This window comes from Rutilus rutilus (assembly GCF_951802725.1).
Source record: "Rutilus rutilus genome assembly, chromosome: 13".
NCBI classification, from domain to species: Eukaryota; Metazoa; Chordata; class Actinopteri; order Cypriniformes; family Leuciscidae; genus Rutilus; species Rutilus rutilus.
This window is the reverse complement of record NC_140218.1, coordinates 14595771-14610263: the sequence shown is the minus strand read 5'-3', so window position 1 is coordinate 14610263 and position 14493 is coordinate 14595771. Positions and strand designations below refer to the sequence as shown.

General features: G+C 37.4%; 1 protein-coding gene across 2 annotated transcripts in view; it reads left to right on the top strand.

Annotated features, from left to right (window-relative positions):
• The window catches only part of plxna1a (plexin A1a), a 201384-nt gene that overhangs the window by 117633 nt on the left and 69258 nt on the right, over positions 1 to 14493 (top strand). For both annotated transcript variants that reach the window (XM_084428130.1, XM_084428129.1), the window contains exon 9: positions 3025 to 3139. In XM_084428130.1, coding sequence (XP_084284256.1) covers positions 3025 to 3139 — 115 coding nt within the window. The remainder of the gene's footprint in view (positions 1 to 3024; positions 3140 to 14493) is intronic.

Sequence of the window (14493 nt, the reverse complement as noted above, 5' to 3'; positions counted from 1 at the left end):
AGTCAGAGCAGAGTGAGGAGAAAGCTTTATCATGCACCAGCAGCGGACGTGAGCGTAAGCCTTTGAACATTTGGCACAGACAGGGGAAGAGGCGTAGAGAGCACTTCTCGCCTCTTTGTGATGCTCTCGCTGACCGAAGAAGCCTTTTCATGATATGAGAAAAGCACGGTCCGTCTGAGGAGAATTCGGGAGCGCTGAGCTACATGGAGTTTGCGGAGTGTGTCTTAAAATACTGAGGAAGTGGCACTCTTGTGTGGACTGTACTTCAACATTTGAGTTGTAGAGCTTGGATGCCCAAGCATTTGTTTTGTAAATGAACTGATTCAGATTTATTCAAAAGTCGTCCAAGTCCCTGTGTATTTCATTTCCTTTTATAACATTCAAAAGTTTTTAAATGTTTTTAATAGAAGTCTCTTACGCTCACCCAGGCTGCATTTATTTAATCAAAAATACAATAATATTGTAAATGTAATATTTTGAAATAGTATTGCAATCTAAAATAATTGTTTTCTGTTTGAATATATTTTAAAATGTCATTTATGTATGTGTTGGCAAAGCTAATATGCAGATTTTCTGATCAATGTTGAAAACCGTTGTACCAATTTTTTTTTTTTTTTTTTTAAGGATTCTTTGAACATAAAGATAAAAAGAACAGCATTTAACAGCATTGATGATAATGAAAAATGTTTCTTGAGCAGCAAATCAGCATATTAGAATGATTTCTGAAGGATCATGTGACACTGAAGACTGGAGTAATGATGCTGAAAATACAGCTTAGCATCACAGGAATAAATTACATTTTAAAATATATTCAAATAGAAAACAGTTATTTTAAATTGTAATAATATTTCACAATAGTACAGTATTGTATTTACAGGTTGTATTTTGGATAATACAAGAGACTCTGTTTAATAACATTTAAAAAATCTTATTGATGAATAATTTCACTTAAATGGCAATGCAAATTACCTATGAATTGTCATTTAAGTGAAATTACTTAACTTAAATATACAAGCTTTATAAAAATTATCATTCTAGAAGAAAATTTCAGATGGCACTTAGAGGCTTTTGCATCTGAACTCTTCATATATATATATATGTATATGGCGCAGAAATTACTCACTTCACCTGTACAGTTGTGTAATGGTTTAGAAGTACTGCACAAATCTGTTTCCACCTCTTATGTCAAGCTCAGTTCATTCTCAAGTTTATGCCGAATGCGTGATAAGAAACTGCTCCCACGCAACTCTTCTGTTATGACTTTTTGAGACGGGTCTCTGAGTCTAGAGTACAGACCAGCGTCCTTGTCCTCCTCTGCCAAACGGCAACAAAATCTTCCTCTGTATCCATAGCAACAAAGCAAACCTACACCTTTGTCTCAGTGCAATGTGTGGAAAGTTGACAGATCAGTGTTGTTCGTGACGTGTCTGGCGTTCTTATTTTCTTCACCTTGAGGTGCCAACTCTGTCAAATGTGGGCTCAGTTGTTAAATGTCTTAAACGAACAAATCGTCAGTGTTGTTGATGTAAATGTCACTTTAAACTGTTGAATGTGAAGCTTTGGTCATTTACTTTGTGTGATACCTGAATGAATGGATAGTGTTTGTGTGTTTGCGTCTTATCTTTTGGTTTCTTTTCCTTGGCTGTTTGATGAGAGCGTTAGTTCACTCTATCTTTCCGACATGTCTTTGATCTGTCTCAATCTCTGTCCATCTCACATCACCCGCTCTTTGTCACCTCTGCTTGAAAGATGGAAAGAGAAGACATAAAAGAGGTAGATTTGTTTGAAAAACCATCTTGGTAATAGGGTTTAATGGACGGTTACCAAGGCATGAAACACCTCGGATATGCATTTAAATACGTCATTAACAAACAACTATAGTTGTTCAGTTCAGTTTCGTACACACTGCGTAGGATCTTTGTGCATTCTGAAATGATATTAAACAATGTTTATTTTTTATTTTTTAACCCCTGGAGAGATGTACCATCTCGTTTTCGAGGGGGTCCTAACATACAATGTAACACAATCACAACATAATAAATAAATAAAAAAGAATCATATTCGTACATCAAGTAAAAAAGGTGTAAAAAAGGTACAAAGTATTGTTAAAAAACTGGGATAATTAAAATAAATACATTTGAATATAAATTGATGACAATGAATATGTCTTCTTGCATTCAGGGATGACCATTGGAGTGCATCATACATTGCACAGTGATGATTAAAAAAAGAACATCCCAAAACAAATCTGCAAAGTCTATTATATGCTGTATTAAACGAAGCAAGATCTAATTTTAATGTCGTTTGATAAACATCATCACAATAATCAAGGGTTGGAAATATTAGTTGAGAAACAAGCATGTTCTTACAAACATTGAATGAAAAACAATTTTGAGATTGATGCAAAATACTAATTCCAAAGTTGACTTTGTGTTAAACATGATTAATATGTGATTTAAAAGAAATATATCAGCTTTATGCAAAGGAGTACTTTACATGATAAAACACAAGAACAAGTTTTGGATTTAAGTTTCTGTCTAGAACCCAAAATCATTATATAGGACTTAGTTTTATTAAACACTAATTTATTATCCAAAAGTCAATCTTGTAAAATCATACTGAAGAGATTGAGTTTGTAGAGAATCAGCATTATATACATACAGTATATGACAATATCATCAGCATACCTTTTTGAAAATGAATGGTCGATTATTTACATAAATGGGAAAAAAAGAAGTGGTCCCAGTATTGAGCCTTGAGGCACACACCTCTTTGTTGAATCAAAAAATCTGATTTATTCCCATTTTGGACAACACATTGTTTTATATTCTGCAAATATGAATTAAACCACAAAACTGCATTATAATTGTGCTAAGTGCCAAATTCCAATGCTGATGAAAGAGAAACATGAGTATGTTGTGTGGAAATGTTATGGTTTAAAACAGAATGCGTATAATAGAATGAGTAATTTTGCAGTTAATAATGAAATAATAATCTCTTTCTCTTGCTGTCTCCTCTTGATAGGTGTCTCTCCTGTGTGAACGGCTCCTTTCCATGCCACTGGTGCAAATACCGACACATGTGCACCCACAATGCCAACGACTGCTCCTTCCAAGAGGGCCGCGTCAACATGTCTGAGGTCAGTCGGCCTAATACAATGCATACATTTACATGCAACGCCCTTTCAGTGCACAGCTCCCTTTCATTTCATAGAAAATTGCTTTTCATGTTTGCGTCCCATCACCAAAAAATACAGGGGTGCAGATGCACACATGGGCGGTCATGTCCCATTTGCAAGCGTTGTTATTTCGCGCTGGCTTTGTGTAAGCAGCTGTTCTAAGGAGAGCGGCGCTGGATTAATGCACTTATAAACGGCACTGACTGAATGACTATGCAAATTGTATCGTGTTGTACATTTACAAATGCTACATTTGCATAAAAACCAATATCAATCACATCTCTCCCTCCTTTTCTCATGAGCGCTGGAAGTGCGAGAGGCGGCATTACGCGTGTACAGTGGGTTATGATTACTGACACGCACACGCATCAATCCTCCACATGCCCGTTCTCGACTGCCGAAGTCGTCTCAGGGGAGCATTTGTATCTCAAACCGTTTCGAGTCGACCAGGGGGCTTTTCATGCACTCTGCAGCTGTTAAACGGCGCTTTTGCCGTTGAGAGGGGCATTTGGGTGTAATGTACGCAAATGTTTACAATTTTACACACAGCCTTATCGGTGTTCACTCCCAAACACCTTCCTAGTGTGCTGCAGTATCCACATCAATATTAGTTGAGGATCTTGAGGATTACAGCTCAATGCAGAGCCTATGAATTCATTTGTATTGTGCACAAATAGTTTAATTTAAGTCTTATTTTGTACACCTAATATTGTTATTATTATTATTATTATTCAATTCTTCAAATGTGTGATATGTCTTCCTTTATATTGACATTGAGTTAATTCATAGGATGTTTTATAAAAATGTTTTTTTCAGAATTAGGCCTTGAAGGAGCGAGATATTTTGACATTATATTCATTTTCCTTTTTTATGATTCATGTATCGTTTTCTTTATATTTATGTTGATGTTTGCATGGATTGTGAATAGATTCTACATTTAAAGATCATTGCTCATCGCAATGTGCTGCAAAATGTCTTTAACCCCTTTATCCTTGACTGTATTCGTCATGTGTAATGGCCTCGGTAGCTTTATTGATTTTGTAAAATGGTTACTGCATAATACAAGTCATGGACACAATTTTTCATCAAATTTTAATTTTATTAAGCAAATTCATTGCTTAAGTCGCTCTGGTTCAAAGCGTCTGCTAAATGAACAAATGTAAATGTAAATTCATTAAGTATCATCCTTCCTCTAGAAAATTCTTTCTTTGACAGTTAATATTTTGTCTAGATATGCAGCTGCATGATCGATTTGGACATTAGCTAGATGTCATTACATCATAACCTGAATTCAGTAGCCTAAACTGCTTCAGTGTGACCATGAAGAAGTTGCCATGACGCGTGTAAAGACTAATAAACACTGGAAGAGACGCTCTTGACATGGAGGTTGGTGGTATTTGGTGTTTATTGGGTGGAGGATGAAGGTGAGATAGTGGCAGGGTTTTGTGGGTGAAGGTGTGGAATTGAGGCAGGGAGTGAAGGATTGGTGTTTCACATCTGGTATCTTCAGGTAGTGCCGGTTAATAACTAGTGGTTGAAGTGAGATTTCGGAGATTGCTTTTCATTATTCTCGACAGTGGGGTCTCCAAAGCGAGTGAGGTGCCTACCTAGACAGCATTTCTGGGAATCATAGGGGCATTCTTGTGATGACTACAAACATAAACATAAGGTTAACACCCATGCTACCTGTAGTCATTCCTCAGTTCTACTTTAACTTATTTACTGGTTCTATCCATCCATCCATCCATCCATCCATCCATCCATCCATCCATCCATCCATCCATCCATCCATCCATCCATCCATCCATCCATCCATCCTTCACACAAATACGGCTGAAAATACAGTTCCCACAATCCCTTTCCAAGTGTCTTTATCTCTTTCATTATGCTCAGTCTGTGAACAACCATACCTTAAAAAGTAGCCAAACATCCTCTCGGAGACATGAAAGATAAACCGTTCAGCCACCAATCGTAATGAGTCACATTTGCAAATCAAATGTAAATAAATCAACATTCGCCTGACAGCGGATAAACAGTGGGACACATTAAATCTGACCAGGTGGAAAATTGCTTCAGTAAGCTCCACTTGAGGAATTCACAAGGAGAAATAAACAAACATATATATATATATATATATAAACAAACAAACACACAAATAGCACCGCCAACACACTTGTTCCAGCATTCGTTATTTGTGAACCCAGCTGTCGACCAGTAGCTCATTTAGTCACACTTGGACTGCGGTTTTACCCTTTGCTAGTGCCAAAAGTGCATTTCACAGACCCGCACAGAAGGTTGTGCTGAGCTGCGTTTCAGCATCATTTTTGGAATAATGGTGGGGTGGGTGAACACCACGCTGTTCTCTGTTTCCAGCCTGTATAGCATTTGTTCTCACGCTGACATGCTCATAGTGTACCAACATTGATTGTACGTAAACGGACCAGTGAGACTGAATGAAAGCTGCTGACCAACCTTGGGAACTCAACATTGCCGTAGTATCTTTTTGGTTTTCTCCTGCGTCTCTTTTTATCCAACCCTATTGAGACAGAGCCGCCCAGTCCATAAGCGTAATGAATGGAGTTTGTTTTAAGGATGATGAAACTGGTGTTACGGCTGCGTTCTCTCCCTCATTTGAGACTCATTAGTGTGCGTCTCCGATGAGACAAATGGGGGTTTTGATAAATAAGTCATGGGGTGGTATATCACCAAGGAACTCCTCGATGCTCCCGCGGGAGCTGTGTGATTCAGTAATGCTCTGCCTTGTGTTTGCTCTTATAAACAAAGACATGTCACCCATGGTAATAGCAGGAGAAGCAGAGGATTGTGGGGGTGTTTGTCATCAGCCCGGGTGCATGTGTGATTTTAAGACTTGTATATACAGTGGCTCTCATAATTCATACGGAGCTGTTAGCATTAAAAGCTTTCTGCTTAAAGCTATTGTACCTACATTGCTTTTTGGTAATAAAATAACTCGGCTCTCTGCAAATATTTTATTCTTAGTGTTTCAAAAGCTTTTCTGGGTGGTGTGAGTACATAAGACTGTAATATAGTTGTCTGCAGGATGATAATTCAAAGAAAGCCTACAGACACCAAAAACAAAGGAGTTTTTTTGTCTTCATGAAAGAAAGGTATATTCTCAGGCTTTTACAGCCTCAGTTCTAATCAGTATAACTAATATACTGCTGCCAAATAGGGAAACTGCACAGCTGAGCCTGATCAGAGAATTTTTTTATCAGGACTTCCGTCGTGTTTATACTTTCCTCCTTTTCGCTTTGAGGGACTTAATTAAAAATGAGAATACATTTAGATTTCACTTCAGTTTGTCACGAGAGCCCATAATTACCCTTTTAGATCATTCATAATGTCTGTGATTGGTTCATAAAGCTTGAAAGGGATTTCAAACTGTTAAAACAAAAGAAACTGTGTCTGAACAGTGTACACTGAAAAGTTATTTCTTTGTGAAAGTTTGTAAAAGGAAGTGGTTGACTAAAACCATTTTACCCCATTTCTATATTTCTAATACTTTATATTCATGCAAAATAAGTATTTCAAGAAAATGATGGCTATTTCAGTACAATTAAGATTTTGGCATTATTTCCATGACAATTATGCACATTTCATATTACTGTAATGCAAAAATAAATAACCCCGTTCTCATTATTGTAACACAAAATAATGATCTTTATGCAGATTTATGCTGGTTAACATTAATGAGAATCTATTCAAAATCACCATTAAGAATAATGATAATAAAAAATAAAAAAAAGATTATTTAGGGATAAATGCGACTAATTTTCATGAAAATATCCGTAGAATAAATAACAGTCCTTAAATAAGCTTTATTTTTTATGAACAATATACTTTATTTTACTGTGTGTGTGTTTGTAAATGTGGTATATAGGTGTGTAGGCTATATGTATATGTGACCTGGAGATTTTCTACATGTCTAAACATAGTGCCATGTTCCATTTTGCAGCATGTTAGTATTCCATTATGTAGGTCGTGGTGCTTTTGTGCCAAATCTTATTTTAACCTTCAGTCTGCATGCCTGTATGTCTTTTATAGAACTTGAATAATTTAAATAAAACATACAAACATCGTATTCATAAATGACCTTCTTACAGTGCCAGCCATATATTCCCTACCCACCTTTGGCTCTAAACTGAATTGCACTTGTTCGATCTGGCCTTTGTTTCTTATTGCATGTGGAGAGCAGCATCCACTTCTAGCATCCAAATTCCATCCAGCTCTGATTTACCGTCTGTCCCGTTTGGCTGTCAGGTGTTTCTTCATCCTTCGCTCTCTCGCTCACTCGCTCTCTCACTCAAATCTCTGCCCAGCTCCCTCAAATACTCTGCAAATTCCCGTCTCCCGTGCCTCTGATCCCAGGCACTGGCGCTGACAGCACTGCACTACAAACAGCCGAGGATGGAGCTTTGAGAAGCCAGTCTCTGGATCAGTATTCCAGTGGCCGTGCCAAGAGCGCATGCCTCACCTCGTGTCATTTCAGTTCCCTGAGCTACTCCATATCAAATGCCACCTTCATCCTACCCAACGCCTCATCCTCCCGGGATAACAACGATGAGGGTTCACTGTAATTAATCAATTAATCAGAAAGGCAATTAGCAGAAACGGGGACCCTGCCATGCACCCTCACCTTTGTTGTTTGATGCCGGTCCATCCCGCTGTGTTGCAAGTAGAGCTCAAAGCACCGCGGTTCCCGTTCTCTCTGGCACTGGGCCTCTCGGAGGGATCTAAGGCTGCCACTGATCTGTGGCTTTAATTATTCAAAGTGTATTAAATCTTAATTTCCAGATGCCTCAGCGTCTGTCTGCCTAATGGAGACCGAAGATGAATTTTACATTCAGGAGTCAAGGAGATGGCGCTAGCACTCGCGAAGTCCTGGGTGTTGCCCAAGGATACGGGGCCAGGACCAGGTTTCTCATGCTGTTTTAACTCAGTCCAGTGCTACTGGTTTCTTAAAGGAGTTTTTACTGTATTATTTTACTGTATTTTCTTAGACTATAAAACCCTTTTGAGGATAGAAGACGAGGTTTCAGGGAATTGTTGTGTTGTCATGTCTCAGAGACGCTGTGTGTTTGGATGCGAAAGCAAAACTGATTTTGCTTTCAGAGGTTAATCAGAGTTATTTACAAAGGTGTTCCTGAGCAGTGCAACCAAAAAGTTAGCTTGTGCACAGCGCATTTTACACAGGACGGCTTCCTGAACCGGGGAGAGACAAGGCCGGCTCTATACAAAGACTACTTTCCACTGTGAAACTATAGCCGCTTTCCGACCAAGTAGTTACAGGAACTTAGTTATAGGAACTGTCCACTTCTAAACAGTTCTATGAACTACTCTCCCCCAAACTCGGTTTTGCTGTTTGCGTTCGCACTGGCCAAGTGGCCATAGGAACTGGTAGGAGGGGTAAGGGAGTGACGTAAGCACGGTGACTTTTATTTTGACGGCGCAACAGACCTTTATTTTGGCGGCGCTGAGAATGCCAGAGCAAACAATGCTCGCATTCTCTGTGTTTATTAGTTAGCGATCTGTCTAACAGTACTGTTTAATATGTTATTAGATAGAACTGTTATAGAAAGTAGACAGTATATGAAAAAAAGGTTATTAGCCTATGCCGTGTGGTTGATGTCCAGTGTTGCTAGCTGGGCAGATAAACATAATCATGTTTGGCTTGGTCCCCTCAAAAGTTGCGTTGGATTTTCTCTTCAGCATAAAGGTTTAGAGACCCATCTATCACTGTTTTCCATGTTTGTATAGTTAGTTTCTGGAGTAAATATATAGGCTATAATCTGTGTGTTTACATATAGCTGTTTTCATTTACATATAGCTGTTTTCAAAATGGCGGATGCTGGTGTTCCGCGTGCGTTCGGGTCATCAGCGTACACTAACGTCACGAGTAGTTCCTATAGTGCTGGTTTAGACCCTACTAAATTAGTTCCTCAAAATGGAGTTCCTAGAACTAAAATCGTTCCTAGTTCCTGCGGTGCGAACACGCCGACATCCGGGTACTTTAGCCAATAGTTCTAGGAACTGTGAAAAGGTTCCTCCGGTCGGAAAGCGGCTTATCTGTTCAAGTTGTGCTGGCAAAGTTGGTTCCGATCGATCGGCTTGATCATCTGCATTTTCAGAATCCGACTCGAACTGACACGGTAAATTTTACCGTTTATTATTAACTGTGTGTTATGCTTTAGAAGCCTTGGAAGCTGAAGCTTGCGGTTATGCTAAGGGACGTTACATTTCCGACACGCGCTTGAGGTGTTTGGCCAATCACAATTCACTGGGTCTGCTGGCCAATCAGAGCACTCTGAGCTTTTCGGAAGGAGGGGCTTTGTATAATTTAGCATGTTTCAGACAGACTGGGTTTAGAGGTGCTGCAATAGTAGACAGTATGTGAAAGATGTATTTCTACATATTAACCTATTCTATTACACCAATAAACAAAATAATGAACTTTTAAAATAGCGTCATATGACTTCTTTAACTGCTACTCGTGTGTTTAAAAGAGTGCTTTAGCTGTTAGCATGTTTGCATAGCCAAATCATCTCAGATAAGTTGCGTCTTGACATTAATTAGCCTCTAGGATGGGTCACAGGGGTCAACTTGTTTACTAGTCATCCAACAACCAACCTTATAGATTTTTGCTGATAATTTACTGATTTTTTTTTTTTTTTGTGTGGTGCCGTTTTATTTAGTTTGCTGAAAGCGTGTTGTGCTTTAGCTGTTAGCATGCTTGCATTGCAAAATCATGTAAGAGATGGACGTCCATGTCATCTCTTGCTCTGTGTTTTTTTTTGTTTTTTTTTGCGTAACCACAAGCATTACGATTTCAAGGCAGCATGCCAAGTTGAATATTTTCCTAAAAATAGCAAAGAAAAGCAATCAGTCCAAAGCAGGTGAACCCAAATCTAGCCTATCCCTTTAGACTGTTTAGTATTTCAAAACACCCACTGACTGAAAAGTCCATTTTAAAATCGACGTTTCCCTAGTAGCCATTTGGAAATTTCTAATATAAAGTATATCACTATGAGTAACAGGTCTCCAGTTTTAGTTTGAATTATGCCACATCTTGCTAAGTTTTGAGTGGCGCTCTATTTTCCAGCCCCATGTGGGCGGACACTCTAAAGCCCTTTTAGACTTCAAAGTCCCTTTCATTCGACAACAGCCTCATCTTAGAGTGGATGGATCCATGAGTTGTTTCCCCCTCACCGTTTGGCCCTTACTAGTCAACAAGCTCCAGACTGCCTAATTAGATGACAGCCTAGTTCCTCATCTGTTACCCTGAAGAGACTTGCCAAAATCTGTAATTAAAATGCTACTAGATTTAAAGATTTTTTTGTGATGCTGCCCTTAAATTGTTGATAGTAATTGGTTAGACATAATAACAGGCTTGTCAAAGTCATTTAGCAGCTCAGTCAATAGTGATACTGCATAAACTACCGGCTAAAGCAGTGCTGTTTTTTCTACTATCCTAACCGTAATGAACCTCAGAACTAAACTTTTAGGATGGCAAGAACAATAGCACCACTTTAGTCGGCTCTTAACAAAATTCATGTACCATTTTAAAATGTCTTAATATGGAGGCTTTTCTTATCAAATATTGAGATATGTTTGATTAATTACATAATTAATTAAGAGATGGTACTCCAAGAATACTATGGTGGTACCATGTCTAAAAAAAAAACATAATAATACCATAGTGCTTTTTTAGTATGTTTGTGCTGCACTTACAAAGAAGTACTGAGTGATTCTCATATTCACATACCATGGTATATTTACCAGGTTACCTCTAGATATTTCATAGAATACCATAGTATTACCATGGTTCTTTTTTCTTTTTTTTTTGTATGTGTAGAACATTCGTCTTTAATGTTTCAACCACAAAATGTGTTCCTATGCGATTTTAAATCAATTTCCAACTCTGAAGCGAGGGAATGTGAATGGTCCACAGAAGTGGGCTGTGTTTGCAGTGTGGGCTTTGCTTAACGCTCCATGAGCAGCGTCTCTGCATCGCCCCACAGGTTCTTTCAGACTGAGAGAGAGAGAGAGAAGTAGAGAATGTGAGAGAACGAGGAAGAAAAGAGCAGCAGATATCATGTTTTGCTTGCAGGAGCATTGCTAGAGGCAGCAGTTGAGCAAAACAAACAGCAGACTAGCAGAGCAGTGCTGCCAGATCCCAGAGCCAAAAAACAGCCCTCCTCTTTCCCTCAGCACGGCTTCCCAACAATACTGTACTGCATCTCTCTGCGCTTTCATGTCCATTTCATATCAAACCTCAGCTGCAGGTCCGTTTGAAATGTTATTCAAATTACATGATGTGCTGAGTAATTCATCGAATGAATTAAATATATGTCCGTTTTTGCTAAGAAAAGGCCCTAAATTAAGATGTAGATGGACACTAACATCTTGCACCATGAGCACTGTGTTTTGAATATGTCGTGTGAAGTTTAAAAGCAAGTTATCAATTTTGAAAAACACGTCACGAGACCTCTGTCATGTTAGGCATATTATTATTATTTATTTTATTTAGATTATTGTTTTTATTTTACATATTATTAACATTTTATGAAAAAAAAAAGCATTGTTATATTTGTATTCACTTTAACTAGACCATTTCTAAACCATATTTTACTGCATTAAACATTTTAAAACTAATTTGCTATAATAATGTTATATGTAACCAAATCTATTTTATTTTTATTTTTTTATGTTTTTTTTATATATATATTTCTCTGACAATTAGGATCGTTAATGGTATTAGTTTGTAACTAAAGGATAAAATAACATTATTTGAGTTATTTTTTTAGTTAATTTCGAGTTAGTTTCATTTTATATTTTATTTTGTTTCATTTCATTTTATATTTTATTTTATTCATTTTATTTATTTATTTTATTTTATTTTATTTTATTTTATTTATTTATTTTATTTTATTTTTTTATTTTTTTATTTTTTTATTTTTTTATTTATTTTAAATAAATTTATTTATTTAAAAATTATTTTATTTTATTTATTTGTGTATAAAAAAAAAATATATATATATATTTTTTTTTTTTTATTATTACATTTATTTATTTATTTTCCTGATAATTATCCAAGTTCTCACAGATCCTGGAATTTTCTAGCACTCCATGCATTAATTTAAAATGCAGTATAGTACCGTGTTAAATATTGCAGCTGAAAGTGCAGTGGAATGCTTCAGCATCAGTCTGATGGATTTGAGTTTTCTAACTTGAACATGTGAGTTTGCTCCGAGCTCATTCCCACTATGTGATTCTGCGCTGTGGGGGCGCACACTGCATGATAACCTGGATTCCCGGCTCACCGGAGCCGCAGTCATTTCAAAGCAAATAAAGGCAGTAAGAAGGAGAAAACGTGAAACACTTCAAAGGAATCCCCACGGTACACCATTATTCCATTGTGCTCAGCAAGTGTGCCATCTGATCTGCTCTTTCAACCCTGTTTTGACACCTGTCAGGGTACTTAATAAAATAGTTTCCCACGTTTGCTCTTTTTTTTTCCATTTTGCTTTAGCTCTTGTGCTTTCTTACAGTCTGATTACTCTTACAAAAAGTATTATTATGGTACTACGGTGATAATGTCTGATGGAAAAAGTATAATACATTGAGATTACCATATTAATGTGCCATGATATTGACATATCATTAAATTACAAAATATCATTAAATGATCTGTATGCACAAAAAAGCGTACAATGGTACTTTTTACAGGAAAGGTTTTTCCTTTTTCATCTCCGTTCTGTTTCTGTTTCATTCCTTTTTCCTTTCCTTTTTCTTTCTCGTTCCCTCTCAAACGCAGATTTCCATTTTTCCGTGGGGGTGGACTCACATCTCTTCTAAAAGGCATCCCTTCCTTATCAGATGGTTGGAGCGTTTCATTAAATGTGTAGTTTACGGCTATCTTTTCTCCACCTGTGTGTTTTGATTGCCGAAACGAATGGCAGAGCCACAAGCAAAGCGTCTCTCAGCACCAGTCAGGTGGTTTAGCATGACCGAGACCAGCTCCCGCTCTCCTCTGATTGGTTCTCAGTCGCTCTTATCATTTCTCCCCTTTGCCTCACGCAGTTGCGAGCTGAATAGACGTTGTTAAATGACATTGTGTCACGTTTGCAGATTATTTTCGGAATGAAGCCAAACTAATCATGGTAATTAGATTTCATGGCAGTTTATTGAAAAAAAAACAAAAACAAACAAACAAACTTACAAACAAGCTGAGTGTGAAGGGATAGCAGAACTAATGATGAACTAATGATGCCAAAGCATTTGTCTTTGAAGATATGCCCAATTTTATGTCCCTTGGAAATTAATATGATGGTAAATAAAGCAGAATCGAATATACAGAGTGACTCTTTAGTATGTATTATACTTATACCATAATTTCTTTTGTAACGATCATAATGTACCACTGTACTCTCAAGAACGTGCCCAAGTCTTTGTTCACATCAAAACCAAAAGAAAGAAGAAAAAAGAAAGGGCTAATTTTGAGACTGTTAGGACTTTTTTTTGTACTGCAGCATTCTATATATAGATATAGATGTATAGATTAGATATATAGGTATATAGATAGATATAGACACACACACACACACACACACACACACAACACGCACATATATATGTATATATGACATTTATAGCATGTGTGTATATAGATGGATGGATGGATAGATATTAAAATAAAACTATGATTATCTAATCAACTATGATTTGACTACATATAACATTGTTGCAAATTAAATTTAAAACACATAAAATGAGTACTGGACTATTCATTAGATTCAGCCAGTTGTTTGTACCATGGTACTTTAGTAATGCCATGTTTTCATTGGCATGTGCTTATAATTCAGCCTTTGAAAACATAAGTATTTAGTATGCAGCCATCATGCTACACGTAACCGACTGTTACAAGCAGCGAAAACACATTTCCTTTTAAACCTCTAGCAGTGATATAGTTTTGGGTTTGTGTGCTGCGTTCTTAGGAAACTGATAAGGGCTCTCTGTGCTCAGCATACAGGCCTTTATTGACTCTGAACAAATTGCACCTTTTCATTAGCAGCGAAACCCTCACCTTTGTGTACCACACAGTAATTGAACGCTAACACAGGCTCGCTCCATTGAGGGTGGTGGTGGGGGGAAACTGCATCACAGTCTATTTATTCAGTCACAACCGAATCGAGAGCACAGCACAGTATTAATAAGGAGACTGCCGCCCGAGGCAATTAAACCAGCAGCCCAATGGAACTCTGCAGAGTCACCGATCCGCATGTGGCTTTCCCATC